Here is a 24,734-nt window from a genome sequence, read left to right on the forward strand (position 1 = left end):
ATTAAAAAAATTGAATCACAATGAAGATTGAAAAGTTTAGCGAAAATTCTGTTTCAATACAATGGAAAGCTACTCTCGGCATTCACTGGCATTCAAAGGTTTAATAGATACAAGAAGTAACTCTCCATGGCAAGGGGCCATTGCTGGGAGTCCCTAGAATTGTGATACCTTAAGACAGAGAGCAAGCAAAGGCTATTTCACATATAGTAGGGAAATGGAGTGTAACTGACTAAATTCAAAAGCTTCAGTCTAATACTACAGGCAGCAACACAGGTGAGGAAATGGTTCCTGTACAGATGTAAAGAAAAAAAAAAATTCATCCACTTCAAAGTTCATGGAATTTTTGAAATACATTCATTGAATTGTTAATTCTTTCAGCATCAGGTGTATTCAGTAGCTATACTGTCCATGCAGCTGATGCTAAAAGAATTCACAATTCAGTTAATATATTTTGAAAAATATTTGGATGGCTGTATGATTGTCAAGTAAAATAGGTGTCCTTGGATTTCTTGAATTCAGCCTTTCCACTCTGAACCAACACCAAAACAGGAGTACTTTCTCTGGTTACTGGCAGGTTACTTATACCAGGAACGTAAGTCAGTGTAAGTGGGTGGCAAAGCGTTTTCACATTGAATACGTACCTATCTCAGGATCAATAATTGATATAAAATTCAGTTAACTTGAGGAGAACGGCTCTTTAACAATATATGTATATTTCTTGTTCGAATGTACATACAAGCCTGACTTCTCATCAGAAACAATTAAAGCACCATATTGTGCTTTCATATTTGTGGGTCATCTGATTATCATAATACTGCTGTGCTTATCATTTAAGTTGCTATGAAGAGATTTTTCAAACTGCATCTTGTGTGTAGTTCTTCAATCTGACTCTATCCTTATTTGATGATAGAGTGTACATGCTGTGGGCAACTGGGAAATCTGGGATGAATCCAGGAATTTTTTGTCCAGGAAAAAACTCAGAAAAATCCAGGAATCTTTAGAATTCTGAGAATTCATCATTGTTTTAGTCTTTAGTTAATTTTTTTTGTAATGTTGACTGGTAAGAACAGCAAAATGTGTCAAAGACTTTAGTACGAAGTCTAAGGAATACTTCACAAAAGCAAACTGCTACTGATAAGCATTACATCACAACTGTTTACATAAAGTTCATTCTGAGCAGTTGCCAGCAGGCTGATGTCCATATGCAGTTCAGTTGTGTAGGAGCAGTGCCTTCTCCCACTTCTGGCTGCTGAAAATGTGACTGCATCAGTAGCAAGAAGCAGTCATGCTACACAGAAAAATTTTTTCTGGTGTGGCCAGTTTGCCAGATTCATGCATCCGCAGAGCATTCTGGGTTTTAGTGGGGAGGGGAATAGTGACCCATGTTTATGTTTAGTGATTTTGCTGTTTCCTGATGTCCTGTTTCTTCTTTGCTTAAAGTTCACATGCCAAATAAAAGCAAAACAGATTTCTGTAGCCGGGAGCTATCAAGTGAATTAAAATATATTCACATAATTATGGGAGGCTGTTATACGACTCGGGACAACCGGGATATCCGGGAAAAACCCGGGAATTTTTTCATCCGGGAGAAAACCGGGAAAAACCCGGGAATTGTTTAGAATTCCGGGAATTTTTCATTCTTTTAGCTTTCAGTTAAATTTTTGTGATTTTGACTGGTAGGAACCAACACTCTAACAAAGGATATTACTGTATCCTGCTACTGCAGAATAATACTGCAGCAACAAAACATGAACGAGAGAAAAAAGAAAACGAAAATAAAACTTAAGTTGCAAAGGAATTGCACCGTCTACAACAACAAAACAGTGCTCATAAAAGCGTCTGCCAACAGCAAAGTGTGTCAAAGGCTTTAGGAAGACTATGCAATGCTTTATAATAACAAACTGCCTCCGATGAGCGTGACGTGACAACTGTTTAAATTAAATTCGTTTGCGCTGTTGCGGGCGGGCTCTTGAGCATGCGCAGTTGAGTCGCGTATGAGTAGTACCTTCTCCCGCTTCTGGTTACAGAAGTGTGGTTGGGCGCCACTGCTTAATATTGCCTCGGCTCGGAAATATAGTAAATCTGGGGCTGATGCACAGAGTAGTCTTAAGTTGTGGTGGGGAGGTGGGGAACGTCCACGTGACCTGTGTTTACGTTCAGTGATTTTGTTGTTTCCTCTTCGTTTATTGCTCTCACGTTAAATGATAACAAAACGGATTTTTGTGGCCGGGAGCTATCAAATGAATTAAAATACGTTCGCATAATTACGGAAGACAAAAATATGTTATTAGTTTCAGATTTTATGTCCACCTTTCTGACAGAACAATGAAGTTACTTTTGCCGCTTTGGTAAAGAGATTTGGCTTAAAGTTAATCTTTTATGCCGAGGCAGTCAATTTATTTCAAACTGTTTAATATCACACTATTGGCTAGTTTCAACTGTTCGCTGCATTTCAAGTGCACGTATGGCATTATGCCGTAATAAAGAACCAAACATGAGATAATACAGTACTGGTACTCCAAGAAAATTTACATACGAATGTGCATTTTAAGCCGAATTATGCGTTTTAGTATGGTTCACGAAATTTCGACGCTCTTGAAGTATCATCTGATGTCTTGTTTCTTTTATGCCATACGTAAGATCTTTTAATGTTTTACACGTACGAACATATGGGCTTCCTGCGTCATCGTAGCTGCGTTGCGCGGTGACGCCTGTTATTGGCGTTCTCTTGCAAGTGCTGAAACGAACCTATTTCTAACAGGTCGCGGGAAAATATTGTGAATGGTGGTTAGAAAAGCGTTACATTCAAAGCAGATTTCCTTTTACGCAAGATGAACTATGTGCGAGAATGTACGACGAATTTCTTAAATCACAAAGCGTTTGACTCTCATTTAAGAGTCAACTCTTTGAGGACGACCATTTAGAAGAATTTCGAGCCCAAAAGATCAGACATTTACGTAATTTTACTGGCACATTTGTGTGATGTATCTTAAAGTGTAAATCGTGCAAAAAAGATCAGCATTATATGTGGAAGCTTAGCTTCTTTTCCAGCTTATTAATCTTCGAGACCAATATTATATGTGAATGCTGTGTATATTAATTTAAACCATTAACTTTTCTTATTTGTGTGTTCACGCTACTTAAGAAAGCTATTGGCTCACTACATCATGTGTCCTATGCTGCCATCAGCTGGCGAGATCAAGTGACAGGACCTATGACTCTCTCACAAAATCGCATTGGAATCTCGATTTCAATGTTTCGGAAAGTAAATTCAAATTTATACCTTCGTAATACGAAAATATGCAGCGTACATGTTGCACATCAAAGGTCTTTCAAAACGTGTCTTCGCCCCTCTGAGTTTCGTTTTCGAAAGTGCCGGGAAGTTCTACTCCCGCATATAAAACAATAGGACTGATGAGTTTTAAAGTGCCGGGGAAGAGTATACTGTCACTTAACACGGAAAAAGTGTATTTTCATCCGGGAGAAAGTGTATTTTTAACCGGGAAATCCGGGAAAAATCCGGGAATTTTGTTTCCTTGTCCACGTATACACCCTGGAAGTGTTTTCATCCCACAGTAGTGGTCAGTTTAAACTGTTCACTGAATTTAGATGCACATTTTCATCTTCTAGAACTTAGGGCATTATGCTATAATAAAGAATCAAACATAGGGCACTACAGTACTGGTACCCCAAGAAAAGTTATATCCTGAAAACTGCACTGAGAAGCTTAATATCAGGTTGGGGCCTACTTCATTGTCAATCAGGACATACGAATTTGTTCTTTAAGCCGAATTATGCATTCCTATGTTCTTGTAGTATCCTTTGATATCCTATTTCTCGTATGACGTCGTGTAAGTTCTCTTAATACTACATGTGTACGAACATACAGGCTTCCTACATTATCGTAGCTGCCCACGTGCAGTAACATTTGTTCACTTGTTTTCTGGTGCTATCTGGCAGTTGCTGAAACGAACACATGTCTACACCCAGAGTTCGCGAGAAAAGACAAATAATATATATGAAGGCTTAGCTATTCTTGTAGCTGCACTATGTACATCAATTTAAACCATTTACTTTCCCTTTTGTGCATTCGTGCTGCTGAAGAGTGATGTTGCTATTGGCTGACTACATCACGTGTCCCATGCTCTGAATATCTGCTGTCATTGGCTGATGGCATCACGTGACATGAGCTATGACTGGCATACAATAGTGCATTGCAATCTCTATTTCAGTGCTTTGGAAACTAATGTGCTGTGTTCGGTAGAATTCAGATTTATACTTTCGTAATATGAAAGTATGGAGTGCATCGTGATATGAAAATATGCAGTGTACATGTTGTTGCACATCAAAGATTTTTCCAAAACGTGCTGGGAAGTTCTCGCTGTTGTATGAAACCTTTACCATTCAAAGGATTGATGTTTTTACAGTTGGAACAAATGTATTTTTACATGGTAAATTTTTTGTCCCTGTATACACCCTGATATTCCAGCAGTGATTCAGGCAAATATGGCGCAAGCTATGCTCTAAGCAGACAAAGCTGAACAAGAGGTTGAAGAAGATAAATCACCTGAAAGGGTACAATATGCATTAAAAAGGTTTTTCTTCCTCCACACATCACATTTCCGTCTTTTGTTACTCTTAGTGCCTGTACTTTTTTCAGGAGATTCTCTGTTACCAACGTTCTTGAAGAAGCCCTTTCACCACGAATGAATGCTCCTGTTCACAAAAGCGAAATTAAAAATATATTGGATAATATTTCTTTGCAGAAAGAGAATTCATTCTTCAAAGTTTACAATAAAGTTCTCAAAAAGGATTAGAGTTAAGAAACAGTTTATTAAACATATCAATGCTGGCGAGGGTAACAAATACCTAACTAAGGCCAAAGCCATTCTTAGGGTGAAATAACGATCAGTGTGTCTTTGCTCAAATCATGTATATTTGTTGAGTAATATTGGGAAATATTATTTGGAAAATTTGGGTGGAGAATGTTTAAAAGGTGGTGCTGTGTCTTTGATGTTTCTGTAAATTTGTATGAGAATAAAAAGTAAATGGCAGAGATAGGAAAGAGAGTATCAGTTTTGAAGAGAAATAATTGATGCATTTACTATTTTCCTACTTGAATGTGTTTTGGTGTCACGTAGCTGTGGTCCAGTTGGGCAGAATTTTTTGTGAATTACTTTTTTCACTCTGGTGGGATTAAGGATAGAAAGCAAAATTTTACCTTTCATAACGTTAGCTATAGCTATGGGCCACCTTAATGCACACATATAAAATGGAATTACAATCAAATCCAAAGAAACCAAATGAGTTTGTGTGATACATTCCATCTTATGTATGTATGTATGTATGTATAAAGGTTGATGAGCTTTACAATTTTTAAGGCCCCACATTCTTTCATCCTGGAAAAAAGAAGTTTCAAACACTATCTTTGAGATATCCTGCAACTGGTCCTTGACTGTTATGAATACTCATTTTTAATTTCTTAGGATGTAATGAATAGTTCATGAAATTTTGGGCATGCAGCCATGTAAATACTACTTTTAAACTAATATTTTGGGCACGTCATCCGGCCATCCTCAGAGCAAATTGCAAGACTGACAAGGTGCCAAGCACAGCCTTACATGCCCCACCGGAGTGGTAATCCGAATGTGGGTCACAGATGCTATTTGGCGGCAAAGAGGTGCTCTTGAACATACGCACCACCTGTGCTGAAATCATTCAGATATTGATTCAGTTATCAATGTATAATCAGTGGTGGCAACACCTGGTCGACTTTCCTGTAATTTAATTACACCAAGATCTGGAGTCTATGCCTTACCCAAATTAAAATCATTATCTCTGTTTATTAAGTTATCGGTTAATCTAATTTCTATTGCTTTCCTTAAAATAGGATCCCAAAAGGAAGAAGTGGAGGTTAAAATCTTCCCTGTCACTGTAGATCATCAAATGTCCCATATCTATACAATGCTCTGCCACAGCTGACTTGTCTGGCTGTAGTAAACATGTGTATCTTCAGTGTTCCATGCACCTCTCATGAATGGTGCATGTTGACTAACCTGTATCTGATTTATCACAATTTCTGCAATGTGTGTGATAAACGACTGTGTTACGAAGCAATAAATTATCTTTCACAGAACTGAGTAATACTGCAATTTTCACCAATGACCAGAAGATTGTCTTAACACCGTGGTTTTGAGAATACGGCTTGTCTTAGAGGAAAGAGTGCCCACATAAGATAAGAATGCTCTTAATCTGGAGATATTAGTTTTGTCTTCCAGATCTCATACGTACTTTGTAGGATTCACATTGAATTCTCTCCAGATGTGTTGCTGGGATTATCCATTCACTTTAAAAATGGTCTTAAGGTGTATGATGAGCTCCCCATACAAATTGTCATTTTCTTGGATATGCAGTGTGCCCTGTTCACAAAGGGCTTAAGGACACCTTATGTTTTTGAAGGGTGATGGCAACTACTTTGATGTAAATGTAGATTCATACATGTTGGTTTTTGATATACATGATGTCCCAATGCGCCTTCAACTTCACGGCGAATGAAAACATCCAAAAAGAGGTGCAGCCATCTTTTGTATTTCCATAGCAAATTTAATACTAGATTGTTGAAATTCGGATGCTCAAGAAATTGATGTAATTCATGCTCCTTGTGAAGCCATACTACAAATACGAGGGCGGTTCAGAAAGTAACCTCCGATCGGTCACAGTGCGGGTTGTGGGGGGAGTAGCGACGCCATCTGTGCGTTCACGCACTCAACAGGTCAGTCGGCATCAAGCCGTGGTCGAGTGAGCGTCGTTCCTGCGCTAGTTTAGTTTTTGTGGCAGTTTGAAATGTGTGCTGCAATAGAAAACCCCGCCAAATGTGAAGTGCGTGCTGTCATAAGGTTTTTTTACAGCCAAAGGATATTCTGCAGCAGCTATTCATCGTGAGCTTTGTGCCGTGTACGGACCGAGAGTTATGAGTGAAGGAGTTGTCCGTGAATGGGTACGTTTATTTAAAAGTGGACGAGAAAACGTTCATGATGAAGAGAGGAGTGGTAGACCATCATTGGTGACTGACGAACTCGTTCAGACAGTTGATGCAAAAGTTTGTGAAAATCGACGTTTCTCAATGTCGGAGTTGTCTACTGGTTTTCCACAGATTTCTAAGGCTCTCTTGTACGAGATAGTGACAGCAAGATTGGGTTACCGTAAGTTCTGTGCACGATGGGTGCCCAAAATTCTTACCGACCACCACAAAACTCGAAGAATGGCCTCTGCATTAGACTTTCTGTCACGTTATGAGGACGAAGGAGAACCATTGTTAAACAGAATCGTGACCGGTGACGAAACCTGGATTAAGTACGTGAACCCTGAGACAAAAGAACAATCAAAGATGTGGGCACATTCAAATTCGCCTACCAAACCGAGAAAAGCCTCTCAAGATTTTTCTGCCAGAAAACTGATGGCAACGGTGTTTTGGGATGCCAAAGGGGTGTTGTTGGTTGAATTCGTGGAACGTGGTACGACCATTAATCAAGACGTGTACTGTGAAACAATAAAAAAGTTACGACGGGCTATACAGAACAAACGCCGTGGTATGCTGACTTCCGGTATCGTTTTTTTGCACGATAACGCCCGTCCTCACTCTGCTCGCAGAACAACGGCCCTTCTTGAGTCTTTCAAGTGGGACGTTATCAACCATCCACCTTACAGCCCAGACCTGGCGCCAAGTGATTATCACCTCTTCATGCATTTGAAGAAATGGCTCGGGTCACAGCAGTTTGATGACGACGACGAGCTCAAAGATGTGGTCACAGGCTGGCTCCAGACACAAGCGGGTGATTTTTATGCAGAAGGAATTTCAAAGCTTGTGAAGAGATACGATAAGTGCCTCAATCGCTATGGAGACTATGTAGAAAAATAGTGCAAAGATGTAGTTGTAAGATGTATATATTAAAATATTTTTATTTAACTTCGTGTATTTTTTTTAATCAACTGGAGGTTACTTTCTGAACGGCCCTAGTATGTTGTCCATGCACCTCCAGAAGACCGTTGGTTCAAAACGTGTCAAATTCAGTGCCTTGCCCTCTTAAGTCTTCCACAAATAATGTAGATACCAGGGGGAGAGGGCACTTCCCATAGCAACACCATCAGTCTGCTCATAAAATTCTCATTAACTTGAAAATAAAATGACAGGAATACATGCTCAAATAGGGATGTGATGTCTTTGTCTAAATGTTGGCCAATAAGAGACAAAGAATCCTTCGAAGGTGTGAATCTATATTTACATGCCAGTAACTGCCATCTCCGCTTCACAAATGGGGGGGGGGGGGGGGGGTCCTAAAGTCATGAGTGCAAAGGGCAAACTGTGTATCCTATAATGACAATTTCCAAGATGATCTCAAACACCTTCAGAGTGCTTCTAAAGTGAATGGGTATTCCCAGCAGCAAATTCACAGAGGATTCAGTGTGAATCCTAGGATGCAAGTACATGATCTGGAAGAAGAAAGTAATACATTCAGATAAAGAGCATTTTTGCAATATGTGGATGCTCTTTCCTTGCAGATAAGCCATGTTCTTGAGAATCATCCTGTTAAGACGATTTTCTGGTCACATAAACAATAATTATAGCCTTACTCGGTTCTGTAAAGGATGATTTATTGCATTGTAAGATGGGTGTGTATCAGATGCATTGCAGAAATTGTGATAAATCCTATATAGGTCAGACAACATGCACTGCTCACGAGAGGTAAACGGAAAAAAAAAAAAGCTTACAACAACAGTCAGCCAGTTGTGACTGAGCATTGTATAGACACGGGGTATTTGATGAACTACAGTGAACGGGAAGTATTTACATCTACATCTTCCTTTTGGAATTATATTTTCAATGAAGCCTTTCAAATTACATTAACCGATAACTTCATATAAATAGAGATAATGGTTTTAATTTAGATAAGCCTTGGAATCTGGCTCTTGATGTAAGTAAATTGCAGAGTAGTCATGAAGGTGTTATCACCACTGAATATACATCGATAAACAAGTCAATCGTCTGAACACTTTCACTTTAGTTGGCGCGCGCGCACGCGCGCGCGCGTGTGTGTGTAAAAGTGTACCTCTCTGCCACCGACCAGCATCTGTCATTCACATGCGCAGTACCACTGCGGTGGAGCACACAAGGTCACTCTCAGCACCTAGCCATCAGTCTTGCGACTCACTCTGAAGATGTCTAGATGATAGGCGGCTGAAATATCAGTTGAAGAAGGGTATGACTGGATACCCAAAATTTAATGGATTATTACTAATATTATTTATACTTGACAGCAAATTATTCAGACAGTAGAATGGTCCAGTATTGGGTAATCCATTCGGGTTCCTTCCAGAAATATTCGTGAACAACTTAGAATTACAATATTTCAAAAGTAATGATGAAAAATCTACTCACCTAGCGGCGGCAGCACACACACACACACACACACACACACACACACACACACACACACACACACACACACACACCAGTTGTAATTAGCCAAGCATTCAGAGCCAGTGGCTCCTCCTTCAGGCCGAGGGATTGAGGGGGAAGTAAGAGGGGTGAAGGAAAAGGACTGGCGAGATCTAAGAAAAGGGGTTGATTTCAAAAGAGTCACCCAGAACTGTGGGTCAGGGCAGACATAGTGCACAGGATGAGAAGGAAAGACTGTTAGGGGCTGCATTGGATGAGATTTGAAAACCTGAGATCTTGAAGGTGGAAGACAGCATAATATGCAAGACAGGGATTACTGCGTAAACATCATGCATGAGTTAACTGCTGGTATATGACATAGGTTGTTTCACATGTCGTTCACCCTTTGATAATATATGTTTTACCAGTTGCAGAACTTCTATAAGTGGTGGTAGGGGGTGCATAGTGCAAGTCTTGCACCAGGGATGGTCACAGAGGTAGGAACCTTAGAGTAGGGAGATTGGTGCAAAAGGAGCATAGGGTCTGACAAGAATATTGCAGAGATTGGTACACCAACTAAAAGCTATTCTAGGTGTATTGGCAAAATCTCAAACAGAATGTGTGCCAATTCAGGGCATGATTTTAGGAAGTTATGCACTGTCGAAGTAGCTCATTAATACATTCCAGACCAGGATAATGCTGAGTCACCAGTGGTATGCTCTGAAGTTCTTCCCTGAAGGGATCGGCAGTACCAGGATTGGATGTGTTGGGCTAGGAAATCTGCTTTTGAACTAGGCTGGTGGGTTAATTCAGCACAGTGAAGGAATGACATCATAGGTTTGGAATTGGATGGGCACTGTCAGAGGAAATGTTCAGCAGACAGACCGACTATGAATTTAGTGTGGTGGCATCAGCGGCTACAAGTAAGGTGTGTGATGGGAGTGGGATGTGCACAGACTTCAGACATCTAGGAGACAATTTGTATCTTTGATATAGGAGGGGGGGAGTCTTAGTACTAAGAGTTGCGGATGCTGGTCAACTAAGGCAGGTATATGTTTGATTGGTGCTTTGCAGCCAGCAACTATAGGAGAGCTAGGATTATTGGTTTTGTAGATCTTAGGAAGAGGGTAAAAGGTGGGGGTGTGTGGTTTGGGTGGTGTGAAAAGTTCTATGGGTTGAGGTGTTGGTCCTTGTGAGGGGCCTGAGGTTTTAAGCAGGGACTGCAGGTAAGTTTGAATCACAGGGGTTGTATTGATGGCAGACATTCTAGGTAGAGGTGTCAGACAGCTGTCATAGACCTTCACTAACATAATCCTTTCGGTGAATACTACAGTGTTAGATCCTTTGTCTGCTGTGAGGATAATGATAGAACCATCAGCTTTTAGGAAACGTAGAGCCTGGAGTTGTGCAGAGGACAGTTAGGGTCATGTTGTAGGGACCTGAGGAAGGGCTGTGAAACAATGTGGGATGTGAGGAATTCTTGGAAGGCTTGTAAGGGATGATTTGAGGTACTGGTGGTGGATCAAGAGGGATCATGGTTTGAGCTGTTCAAGGTAGGGTTCAATGTCAGGTTTGCTGTCAGAAAGAATTTGAGATTGGGTTCCAAAGTGATATTTCCAATTGACTACAAACAGTCCTGTTGGAGGAACATCTGCAGCTGAGCAATATAGCAGAGGTTGAAGAAACCGCTTCAGTTGTAAAGTTCTTTTATTATCACATGACCGGTTTTGGGCTCTTAAAAGCCCGTCTTTAGGTGTCGGAACGTGGCACTGTGGCCCCCGAGCGCCGCATTGGACATGTATTACTCCTTGTTCTGCACTCACAGGCAGTACACTGCGCCTAGTACACGTCCACTGTGGTGCTCGGGGGCCACAGCACCAAGTTAAGACACCTAAAGATGGGTTTATAAGAGCCCGAAACCGGTTGTGTGATGATAAAAGGACTTTACAACTGAAGTGGTATGTTCAACCTCTGGCATTTCCAATTGTTATTACATGTGAAGGAAAATAGGTCCTTCACCAAAGCAACATGATCAAATGCAGGTGAAGGGCTGAAAGAGATACCCTTAGATAATACAGTTATTTCAGGAGGGGAGAGTGCTTTGGATAAGAAGTTGACTCTGTACTGTTAAGACACTGATTATGGGTTATTCTTGGTCTGGGTGGCAGTGGTGACAGCTGTGGGATGTTCAGGAGGTTGGCCAAGCTTGGTTTGTAGGAGAGAGGAGTGGTGGTTTATGGTGTGACTGTTTAGGGAGCCACAGAGGGACAGGAAGGGAAACACCACTGTTCATGTAGTTTAGGAGAAGTTGGGAAAGCTTTTTGAGATGATGTGTTGTCAAAGTTTGAATTTGGCTTGGCAGATGATACCATCCAAGGAAACATGAGGGACAGATAACTGCAGAATTTTGCAGGAGAAGTGAAGTCTGGTGGAGTGTAAATTGGCTGGTGAGGAATATAGGTCACAGATTAGCCTGGTAGGAGCAAGAGATTGCTGTATTTGAAACTGTGAAAGAGCCTGGTGTAGAGTAGTATTACATCCAGAAATGGGGCCCTTCAATGTTAGGCCTTTGGAGTAACTCCAAGGGACAAACAAGTTTCAAGAAACAGAATGAGAGACCGTAGTTTTGATAGTGCAAAAGCATGTTTTCGAGAGTGGGTGTAATATGGGATGGGATTCATCATGGCAAGAGAGGATAGTTCGAAGAGTTAGAAATCATAGGATTGGCAAAGAAATAAACAAATAGATAAGCAGAGCATGTTGAAGATAGAAAAATGGAAGAAAAGCAAGGAAAAAATTTGGTTAAACCAGAGAAAATCCACACAAAATTGTTAATAAGAGGTAATGAGTGGGCAACCTAGTGACACGAAAAAAATTATAGAAAAAGAAGAAAGGGAAAAAAATCGATTGGGAAAGTCATGAAAGCAGACAAAATTTTAAACTTTGCAGCCCTTACTCAGGTCCCTACAACATGACCCTAACCTGTCTTCTCCACAACTCTAGGCTCTACGTTCCCTAAAAGCCGATGACTCCATCGTTATCCTCCCAGCAGACAAAGGATCTACCACTGCAGTACTTGACTGAAAGGAGTATGTTAGTGAAGTTCTATGGCAACTGTCTGACACCTCTACATGCGTCTGCCATCAGGATCCCATCCCTGTGATTCAAACTGACCTACAGTCCATGCTTAAAACCTCAGGCCCCTTACAAGAACTAACACCTCAATTCATAGAACTTCTCACCCCACCCCACCCAAACCATGCACCCCCACCTTTTACCTTCTTCCTAAGATGTACAAACCCAATAATCCTGGTTGTCCTATAGTTGCTGGCTTCAAAGCCCCTATCAAACGTACATCTGTCTTAGTAGATAAGCACCTGCAACTCACAGTACAAAAACTCGCAGTACAAAAACTCACCTCCTATATCAAAGATACCAACCATTTCCTAGATCGTCTGAAATTCCTTAGTCAGTGCCCACCTGATTCCAAACCTATATCATTTCTCAACACTTCCTTACAACTACTTCACCTTTGAGGGGCAGACATACAAACAGATCATGGGTATGGCCATGGAACCAGGATGGCTCCTTCCTATGCAAACCTTTTCATGGGTTGCTTGCAGGGGTTTCCCTGGGATCCATAAGTTTTCAGCCCCTGGTTTGGTTTAGATACATTGATGACATCTTTACAATATGGGCTCATGGTGAGGCTGACCTGTTGAAATTCCTGGAATCTCTTAATACCTTCTCCCAATTAAATTTCACATGGTCCTGTTCCTGGTTCAGTGCCACTTACCTTGATGTTGATCTCCTCTTCACCGAAGGCCGACAAACAACAGTACTTAACATTTTGACAGTTGCCATCCTTTCCATGTCAAATGTTCCCTCCCATACAGCCTTGGCATCCAAGGCAAACATATTAGTTCACATGCAGACTCTTTAGAGCAATACACCACTATTCTCACCTCAGCCTTCACTGTAGGGAATTACCCCACCGGCCTAGTACAAAAGCAGATTTCCTGGGCCATCACATCCAATCCTGGTACTGCTGATCACTCTGCAAAACAGCTTCCGAGCACACCACTGGCGAGTCAGTATTATCCTGGTCTGGAATGTATTAATCAGCTATTTCAACAGTGCCATGACTTCCTAAAATCACTGAAATGAGATCTATTCTGTCTGAGATTTTGCCCAACACACCTACAATAGCTTTTTGTCACCCTCCCAATCTTTGGATATTTGGCTCCTTTTCACTGGTCATCGCACATTTTAACTAAAAACTAGTGATGATGCATAATTTTGCTGTGTTTACAGTATGGTATAACCCTACTTCTGTGTTCCTGGAATTAAGGTTAAGTTTCTTGATACCAGGACCCTATACTCAGTGAATTTGAAGCAATAAACATATGAAGTTGGAACAATTTGTGCCATAATTCCTGCCGCTGTAGAGCTCTGTTCGGCGTAGTATCAGATGGGAGTAACTAGGTTTGTCTGAGTAAAGGTATCATGACCAGTCACAACCATTTTCAAACTGCGTATGCTCAGTTTTGTGATTGTTGACATCTTTGTCGAACCATACTTAGCATGTTTCAGTGTTTGATCACTTGTAGCCATAGTTGACACCTTCACTCACTTTGTGTTGCTCAAATGTTTTTAGTTTAAAAAAAGTGCCAGTTATGTGTTTCATGCTGAGCAAAATGTGTCTGAGAATCTATCCTCCTTGTAAAGTGCAGTATTTACGTATGTATTTTTTGTAACATAATACGAGCAAACAATGTGAGTGACAATTTGCTTGTGTGGTTTTCTTCATAACTCAGGAGGCACAGTACCTGATTACCTCAAAAAGATGACTACAGTGCAAGAGACTCAGAACAACACATATGAAAACACTGCACAAAAATACTTACACAAATACGACCACTTGACAACAAGAGAAAAATTCTCAAAATGTGTCATGCTAAGCATGAAAAAATGCATAACTAGCGCAGTGTTCCATTATTTAACAAACAAATTACAGCTGGAGACTTTAGAGAAACATTGGTTATGACTTAGGTAATTAAGTAAGAAGTTTGTACTTCTCAGACAATTATCAGTTCCATTTCCATCAGTGGTTTTTATTAGATAATAAACAAGACCCTGACAAGTATTTTCATGCATATTATGTACGTATGACCTACATAAAGTGCGAAAGTACAAGAGGTATGTAACTTTCACAGCTTAAAACGTTGTTCCCACATTTTAAATTTCCTGCATTTAATTTTTTTTGTTTAGTCCTGTGAAAAGTGTAAAGGTGAAGTTCCACTGTATTCTATAAATGTATATTGGTATGGTCAATCTCGATCTCATTTGGTTGCTTCACAATATGACTGTGACGTACAGCTGCATGTGATTGCTAACTGAGAGGCTACTGGTTAACAAACTGATTACGAACAGGAAGAGGCATGCAGAGTCAATGCGCCTGCTGCCCACACCCCTGGTTTACCCATTATCCCTTCATACCACAAGCTTTAGCAACAATTAAATTAAATTACTTTGTTATTCGCAAGTCCATAGTTTATTTACTTTTATTTTTATTTGTACAAAGTTTGGTGTGTTTATATGTAATGTGTAACGTATTGTGCATCATGCTGCCTGAAAGAAGAAATGTTGTTTCATGGATAACTGACCATCCTGGAATACTTTTGTCAGTAGCAGGGATTTAACCTCCAAAGATAAAAATACTTTTAACATGGCTCTGTATGAAGCATTCATTGCAAATAATATCTCTCTTCACAAACTTATAAACACTATCCTCAAAGGTTTCCTGCACAAATACTGCTTAAATCAAAATATGCCAGATGAATCAACATTGCATAAAAATTAATACTGGCAGTTCACCTATGTGTTCTGGTAGAAATACGGAGTGAACTCGAGGACAACATTAACTGAATTTTAGTTGACAAAACTACCGATACTTATGGCTGTAAAATTACAAATTTAATTGGTGGTGCGTTAAAACGGGAGTTGCCTTCTTCCTGTTTAGTGATGTGCAAAGAACTTGAAAAGATAAATTATTCTATGATTGCCGGCTGGGGTGGCCGAGCAGTTCTAGGTGCTACAGTCTGGAACCGTGCGACCGCTACAGTCGCAGGTTCGAATCCTGCCTCGGGCATGGATGTGTGTGATGTCCTTAGGTTAGTTAGGTTTAAGTAGTTCTAAGTTCTAGAGGACTTATGACCTCAGCAGTTAAGTCCCATAGTGCTCAGAGCCATTTGAACCATTCTATGATCACTAGGTTTGTGAATGAGGGTATAAAAAAAAATTTTCCGGAATCTTCTGCAGATGAAAGAGTGTTAGTGTTTCTCTCAGATGTTGTTCCCTTTATGATCAAAGCAGGAAAATACCTCAAAGTATTTTATCCCAATTAGATTCAGGTGAAGTGCTTTGCTCACAAAGTACATCACCTTGCTGAAATAGTACAATACATGTTTTGGAATGTAAGTAAATTGATTTCATCCACAAAGAAAGTGTTTAAGGCACATGCTCACATCAAAACCCATCAAGAAAAACTACAAAATGTGCTGTTACCTCCTGAAACAGTGGTAACACGTTAGGGTATGTCGGTTGAAGCTGTGTTTTACAGTGAAAATTTCAATGCAGTCATAGGTGTAGTAAGTGACTTTCATAGTGCAGAGCTGTGGCAGAACTCCTCACTGTCAGAGATATTCCCAAGAAAACTTAAAGAAAAGTTGAAAAAAACATTTTGAACGGTAACCCAAGCAGTGATTCCTTGTCCCAGATTGATAGTTTTATTAATGGGATGGGTGAACTTTTGTCAAAAATTAGTGGCAACATAGAACAAAGATTCAAATACTGCCCAGTTACTTCAGTCGATATAGAACGGTTCTTTCCTGCTTATAAAAAAATGTTTAGAGTGCTCGAAGATACAATCCTACAACTGAACATTAACAACAGTATTTGATCATTTGTGTGTACAATAATAGCAAAATGTAAAATAATTTGTAAGTGATAGTTTAGTTTGATAATATTAGTTAAATTTCAGCATTATTGAAAAAAAAAATCCTGCTTGTATGTTATTCTTGGAATAACATATTACGGAGTTATTGAGCGTGCTACTCTGCATGTGAACTGTGCATATAGATTGTTGTGTAGCAGCTAACTTGCATCGCATTTGCTTGCTACCGACAATGATAGCAAAGAAAAAACAATACTTGAAACAAGGTGTGAGTCTTCTTTTTGGAATTTATTTAAAAAAGTAATCTCAAAAAGAACCCTGCCTAACCTCTGCCAGAAAATATACAGATCATGAGATCAACATTCTAAATGTTTTGATTTTTCACGTGGCTGGCACTTTTCCTCGCAGTCAGTATGTACAGGTTCATCGTGGAGATATATTGCATGCAATAACTACTATGTTTTTTTTATTATATGATCTTGTATGTCTCAACACTTTCCATGCATATTTTAAACAGTTTTCATGTGTATTTGCATGTATATTTTGAACTTATGTTGTATATAGTCTGTTCTCTACTTAGGAAGCGCGGTGTATACGACCCGGGAGATCCGGGAAAAACCCGGGAATTTTTCCATCCGGGAGAAAACCGGGAAAAACTCGGGAATTTTTTAGAATTCCGGGAATTTTTTGTTGTTTTAGTTTTCAGTTAAATTTGTGTAATCTTGACTGGTAAGAATCGATATTCTAACAAAGGATATTACTGTATCCCGATACTGCAGAATAATACAACAACAATAAAACGTGAACGTGAAAAAAATATGAAAATAAAACATAAATTGCAAAGGAAATGTGCTATATACACTAACAAAACACAGTGCTCATACAAGCGATCTGCAATAGCAAAATGTGTCAAAGGCTTTAGGAAGACTATGCAATGCTTCATAACAACAAAATGCCTCAGATGAGCGTGACGTCACAACTGTTTACATTAGATTCGTTATAGCAGTTACGAGCGGGCTCATGCGCATGCGCAGTTGAGTGGCGTATGAGTTGTACCTTCTCCCTCTTCTGGCTACAGAAATGTGGCTGTTGGCTGTGTAAGCAGTCGCAGCAAGCAGCTAGATGCTACTGGGAAAAATTGTACTGTTCCGCCCAAGCTGCCAGATTCACGCATGCGCAGCAGGGGGGAGGGCAAACCGATGTATCTGACCCGGATGATAACTGCGGGAGGGGGGCGGCAAATTCATATTCTTGAGAATAAAAAACATTGTTTCACAAAGCTCCTAGCATCCAGCGCACGTTGGTCTATAGATTACTCATATGATTTTGAAACGCTTCCCTGTTGGTTTTAGAATACACTCTGTAAATTGATTTCTGAATGAATCATAACTAAATTTTTGAATGAGTGCATAGTGTACGTGATGTCTGTCAGGGGATTCCTCGTCGCAACTAGAAATCAACTTTCCTGCAGGCAAAAGGGGACCGGGTTATACCAGCTGAGCGGAGTAAAGCCGAACCACTGTATGATTATGTGGTTGACTGGATTTGCGAATGATCAGCGTTGTTATAATCACTATTGAAATCCATAGATTCAGACTACTAGAGTGGAAATAAACAACTGACAGGAATAACGGCCAAGATAATTACTTATTATCTTCTCAGTGTATCCAAGAAAATGAAATTTTGTCAGATAATTTTTGGCCAGACGCTACCCTAGTAAGGGCCAGTTGTACAGTCCCCATCTAGCGGCCGCTTAACTTCTATTCTGGAAGTAGCGCGGAAAGTGGTTTGTACGAACATAACGCCTAACCAGAGAATAATCAGGGATAACTAAACCGGTGATTCTGGCAGGTTCAAATGGTCCACTGGCTCTGAGCACTATGGGACTTAACATCTGAGGTCATCAGTCCCCTAGAACTTAGAACTACTTAAACCTAACTAACCTAAGGACAGCACACACATCCATGTCCGAGGCAGGATTCGAACCTGTGACCGTAGCGGTCACGCGGTTCCAGACTGAAGCGTCTAGAACCGCTCGGCCACATTGGCCGGCGTTCTGGCAGGGTTAGTGAAGTTAACTGGCCAATAAATTTTGACAAAGGCAGGAATAGTTACAGAATTAGTCATGACAAGATTGTTTGTTAGAACGAGGAAGGAGAAGAAACGGGGACATCACACCAATTAGGGAAGAACATGAAGATTCCAAATTTATATAAAAATCTTCTACTACTACTTTCCGATCTTATGCTCGAGAAACTGGAGCGTATGAATGAAATGTGAAACCATTTCCTAACATTGAGCTATTTGCTTGTAGTAGGCATAATAGGCATTGTATGTTGGTCTTGGTGAATTATATTCTGTCGTGTTATAAAAAGGACCATTTGTGCCAAAACAGTCTCGTTTATTTGGTGTGTGTTACAATTTCTGGAGTGTTAGAAAGGCCTATTTTGTTTTATCTAGCAGACAGTGACAAAATAGACGCAATCAGACCGAGAAACCACACCAGTCTTCGGCACTATTTCTGTCAACAGCGTACGCAGTATTATACAGGAAAGGAAAGCACGCCATGTAAAGCTGTAGTAAGATAAGAGAGAAAACATTGCTAGTAGCTAAGGATTGAAGAAATGTGTACTCTCTTGCTTGTCTGTTGTCTTTACTGGTTTTATGTATCCTATATTTAATTTATCTCACCCAAAACAGAAAGTTATTAGCTAACAGGCAATAAAGAGTGCAAATTTTCTGAAGAGTTCTCGTTCTCCCGGTTACATATAATCCCATCCAGTATTAATTGCGAGGTTTTTTTTAAAAAAAAATAAGAAAAAGAAAAGAGGGGCAGGAAGTCAAACCGGGCAACTGGGAGCAGGGGAGGCACAACAGGACATTTTAATTTCCACTGTCCTGAATATAGTTTGATGGCCTGCAGTTCCAAAATATACACGTTTCAATTCCATGGAGCGAAATACAGTGACATACGATTGAAGAATGTTGTTTGAAGAGGGATGGCACTGCACTCTGGCACACTTAAGACCAAATAACATGTCTTATATTTCCTCGAACATATATGTTTTATGTATCAGACTCTTCAGAAAGATTTGCACTACAAAATGAATATATTTAAATTTTTGACATCGCGTCTCAAACACTCGAGGGGGGAGGGGGGGGGGGGGGCGCTACTATCTTAGTATTGCCCCGGTTCTGAAATATCGTAGATCCAAGGCTGATGCGCAGAGCAGTCTGAGTTATGGTGGGGAAGTGTGTAGTCTCCACGTGACCTGTGTTTACATTTAGTGGTTTTGATGTTTCCTCTTCCTTTACTGCTCTCGCGTCAAATGAAAACAAAATGGATTTCTGTGTCCAGGAGCTATGAAGTGAATTAAAATACAGTCACGTAATTACAGAAGGCTAATACACGTTATTAGTTTCAGATTTTATTTTATTTCCACTTTTTTGACAGTCATGCATTAATGGCCTTGTAAAACAATGAATTTAGTTTTGTCGGTTTGCTGCAGAAATTTGACTTTTATTAACTTTTTACGCTGAGGCAGTCATTGTATTTGAAACGAAATGTTTGGTTCCTCACTATTGGCAAATTTCAAATGTTTGCTGCATTTCAGGTGCACATTTTCATCTTATAGCACGTATGGAATTATGCCACAATAAAGAATCAAAAATGAGTTACTACAGTACTGGCACTCCAAGAAAATGTACATCCCGAAACCCACACTGAAAAACTTAATATCAGGTCGAGGCCTACTTCATTGGGAATCTAGATATACAAATGTGCTCTTTAAGTATGCACTTTAAATGTCCCATTTTAGTATGGTTCACGAAATTCCGATGCTCTTGGAGTATCCTCTGATGTCTTTTTTCTTTTATGACATAATGTAAGATCTTTTTATGTTCTACAAGTACGAAAATACGGGCTTCCTGCGTCATAACAGCTGCCAAAGTGCGGTGGCGCCTGTTACCTGGCGCTCTCTGATGACTACCGAAACGAACCTATTTCTAACAGGTTGTGGGAAAATATTGTGAATGGTGGTTTGAAAAGCGTTAATTTCAAAGTAAATTTCCTTTTTCGCAAGTTGAACTATGTGTGAGAATGTACGATGAATTTCTTAAATCACAGAGCGTTTGATGACGAGCCATTTGCAAGTATTTCCAGCTCAGAAGATCATTCATGCCATCATTATGAGCAAATTGATGTAGTGCTACGGGAATCTCTCTCTCATTTGCGGTAGCTAATTTTATTTGTGGAAAACTTTAAGGACAAGTCACTGGACTCGGCTAAAATTTTTACTGGCACAAAAATGGTTCAAATGGCTCTGAGCACTATGGGACTTAACTGGTGAGGTCATCAGTCCCCTCGAACTTAGAACTACTACATCACACACATCCATGCCTGAGGCAGGATTCGAACCTGCGACCGCAGCGGTTGCGCGGTTCCAGACTGTAGCGCCTAGAACCGCTCTGCCACTCTGGCTGCTTTACTGGCACATTTGTGTGATATACATATACTCACAAAAAATATCAACATTATATGTGAAAGCTTTGCTTTTCTTGTATCATCACTATGTATATTAATTTAAAAGATTAACTTTTCCTGTTTCTGTATCCGCGCTACTTAACAGTGATGTTGCTATTAGTTGACTACATCACATGTCCTGAGGTCTGAATATCCGCTGTCATCGGCTGGCGGGATCACGTGACATGAGCTATGAGTGGCTTACAAAAGTGCTTCGCAATCTCGATTACATGGTTCGGAAAGTAACATGTGGTGTTCGGTGGAATTCGAATTTACCCTTTCGTAATATGAAAATATACAGCGTACATGTTGCTGCACAACAAAAATCTTTCCAGAAGTGGTTTTCTTCCCTGAGTTTAGTTTTCTAAAGTGCCGGGAAATTCTATGCCGTGTATAAAAATATAACCATTCAAAAGATTGATAAGTTTCACAGTTCCGAGGGAAAATATACTGTCACTTAATAACCGGAAAAAGTGTGTTTTCGTCCGGGAGAAAGTGAATTTTTAACCGGGAAAAATCCGGGAATTTTTTTTCCTTGTCCACGTATACACACTGTAATATAATGGCACGCTGGAAGAGAGTAATTAAGTTTGCAACTTGGTTAACAGCCCTGACAGTAACACACATTTTACAATAAAATTTGATGTAAAAAGAAGCATAAATTTCATTGACATACATCAAAGCATTTATTTTCCAGTTAAGCGCCTCGGACATTTGCTTTTGGCATGAATCCATGACTAGCATTTCTGACAGTGTCTGACTTAGTGAAGCAGCACAATGTTACACACACACAAGGAAATTGATATTCAGTTACTATATTTCTACCCGTTGTGGTCATTATCAAGTGTTGTTTATAGTTTCTTCTCCACTGGGCTTAGTATCGGCTGTGTGTACAGCGGATAATTTAACAAGTGCAAGATTGGTGATTGTTAGGGCATAGGTCCCTGATCACTACTGCCGCTTGCACTTTTCTTCACTCATTTTGGGATATTTTGTACTAGTCAGTAAGTTAGGGTGGTACAAACAGCTATAAACATTCACTCAGCCTCAAGGTTACAATGTATAATTTGAAGGATTTAGCAGGAAAAATGATATACGGTTATTCAGAGCTCCTGTCCATCCTATTCACATAAAGATAACTCAGCTATGTTGGGTGTTTCTTCCATGAATCGTGTACTCCTCCACCCCCTCCCCCAAACCCCCTACCCAGCACCGTATGGACTAAATGATTCTTACAAAACAACCTAGAAATTCCTAGTTAAGGTGGGTTTGGATAACACACACACACACACACACACACACACACACACACACTCACACACTCAATTACCACTGCCTCAGGCTGCTGAGGTCTGCCAGACAGTTTTCTCTCTCTCTGTCTCTCTCTCTCTCTCTCTCTGTGTGTGTGTGTGTGTGTGTGTGTGTGTGTGTGTGTGTGTGTGTGGGGGGGGGGGGGGTGTTTTTTTTTGTCTAATTCAGAAAGAGCGTTTTGGTTGAAAGCTTACCTGTTCAGTAGTATCTGTGGCATGCATGTCTATAATTCAACTTCTGATGTTAAGAATTCAGGCATACAACAGTAGATCGAGATCAGCCAATCTCATATAAGGGTTATGTGGTAGTGTGGTTGTTGGTTGTTCTCCACACAAAATGTATCGGTAATGTAGGTGATAACTCATTACTCTCCAGGAATGTATATATTGCACAAAAATTCATAATCAGAAAAGTATTGTTTAAAGCAGTTAAGTTTTCTAGTTCTCCCTGTATAGTCTGTGCTGTATTGTAAAAGAGTATTCAGTTCTGTTTAGTGTAAAAAAAAAATGGTTAGAGGGATAGTCAGGTACATAATAGTTGTAAAGTTTTTTCATTAAATGTAATATGTTGTGATCTGTTTATGAAAATAGGCATTGGATTGGGACAGTTTATTACATGGTTGTATTTACTTGCTGTTACAGGATTTATATTGTGTGAGAAGTGATCTGGGAAATCTGCTTAAAGCACTGGGAAGACTTGATGAAGCTAAGGTAAGGTTTTGTCTTACACCTGACCTTTCCATTCCTTTCCTTATCACATGAAGTTTACTCAGCTTAGCGATTATAGAGAAAATGACTGGGGACAGTACTTCCTCTGCATTTAAGTATTCTTTTAAACATTGAATGTTATAATTCTTGCTGAAAAACCATCTTTGTGTACAATGTAGCAAGCTGAGTGAGCTCCTTCCTTTCCAAAATCCTATTCAACTATCTTTACCAATAGTCATTAACACAATGGTATGAATTTTCAAAGGCTGCTAAAAGTAATTCACAAAATTTGTTGGCTTGCCTGGTGAAGGAGTAGATATGCATCCAAGTGTATTGAATCGTAAATATTCCTGGTTAAGATTTTTATTTTTGTCTGAGATTTATGGTAAAAGATTATCCACTGTGTCATCGCACACAACATTAGAAGAAAAGGAGGTTGCAGTAACATTTGTTCCAAAAAAAGAAAAATATGATGGAGTGCCTCACGTTGCCAGATTTTTGGGCACATAGGAGTAAAACAGCTTTTTCCTATTGATTGTATTGTCACATTCACCAGCTATGAGTCCAGGTGGTGTTTTCTTGTCGTTGGAGCACTAATGATGAATTTGACATTACATCTGCATTCCTTCCTTTCTCCTGCTTCCATGTGCAGCTTAATGCCCAGTGACTTTACCATGCTAATTTCTCATTAGCATGCTAAAGTAAAGGCTGGAAACATAAGTGGTATTGGACAGCGCATTTGCCAGTACCAACTATGGAGACTCTCAAAATGCAGCGCCACAGTTTTCAAGAAATAACAGCAGTGTGGTTTGTAACAGATGCTGATATTTCTTGAATTATTTTGCTTCCATTTAAGAGTTACTCGTGAGGGAGACGACATGAGTTACGTCAAAAAGTGTTACTTTGTTTACAGTTACTGTTTTATACTTGGCAATTCTCGACGGGTAACTCGCGCAGCTGTGACCTTCCATTTTCCAGTCCTTGGCGATATCAAACAGGAAAAAGTTGTTGAAAGTTTCATTTGTATGTATGATCTTACCTGGATCCAGATGAAAAATTTATATTTACTTGCAAGTTGGCAAAACCATTTGATAAGTTTCATATTTTCAGGCAATTTTCTCGAGTTGCGCAATGTATCAGATTAAGCATGTGTGCATAATGTCTTAACTTATCATATGGTTTACAGCCAATTTCAGGCGATAGTGGTTTAAAAATTTTTCATGTACTGCAAATTAGCCTTTGAAAGATTCAAACACATTGACTCATAAAAGCTGAGTGGAACCAAAGTGCTGGAGACAGGGGGTTTTCAGTTCATTCAAAATCATCTGTTTCTGATACAGCTTTCCTTGTTTGGTTGGATGGAGTTTATTAAAGTACATACCTGTTTGAGTAGTGAAGCTTTCATAGAATACTATTAAGATTTGCTGTGAATTGGCATCATTGGTTACATTGCAGTTATTACAGTAGTTTGCTTTTTCATTTCTGACTTTACACACACACGTAATTCAGTAGTCAATAAATTCCAACATGTAAATGGAAATTAGTCTTTGTAGGAAATGTGGGAATAGGTCATGCATAAAACTAGACAATGAGTGCTCAAACCTTGTTGTAACTTCTTTTTTTAATTTTCTGGTGAAAGTTGTATTAGAAACATGTGTAATTTGACTTATTGCATTAATGATTTGTTAATCTTCGTGCAGATTTTACTGGTGAAGGAATAAATTCTTTCATCAAAGTGACTGGCAAAGTAATTTTGGAGATTCTTGTTACATAAAATGGAAGTTCTGTAAGTAAAAGTAGAAC

At 39.6% G+C, this 24,734-nt stretch overlaps 1 protein-coding gene across 3 annotated transcripts in view; it reads left to right on the plus strand.

Moving 5' to 3' along the window:
* LOC126185507 (UDP-N-acetylglucosamine--peptide N-acetylglucosaminyltransferase 110 kDa subunit) overlaps positions 1-24,734 on the plus strand; it is a 278,206-nt gene that overhangs the window by 163,540 nt on the left and 89,932 nt on the right. For all 3 annotated transcript variants that reach the window (XM_049928136.1, XM_049928135.1, XM_049928134.1), the window contains one exon: positions 22,866-22,934. In XM_049928136.1, the coding sequence (XP_049784093.1) occupies positions 22,866-22,934 (69 nt within the window). The remainder of the gene's footprint in view (positions 1-22,865; positions 22,935-24,734) is intronic.

Source organism: Schistocerca cancellata, chromosome 1 (genome assembly GCF_023864275.1).
Source record: "Schistocerca cancellata isolate TAMUIC-IGC-003103 chromosome 1, iqSchCanc2.1, whole genome shotgun sequence".
NCBI classification, from domain to species: domain Eukaryota; kingdom Metazoa; phylum Arthropoda; class Insecta; order Orthoptera; family Acrididae; genus Schistocerca; species Schistocerca cancellata.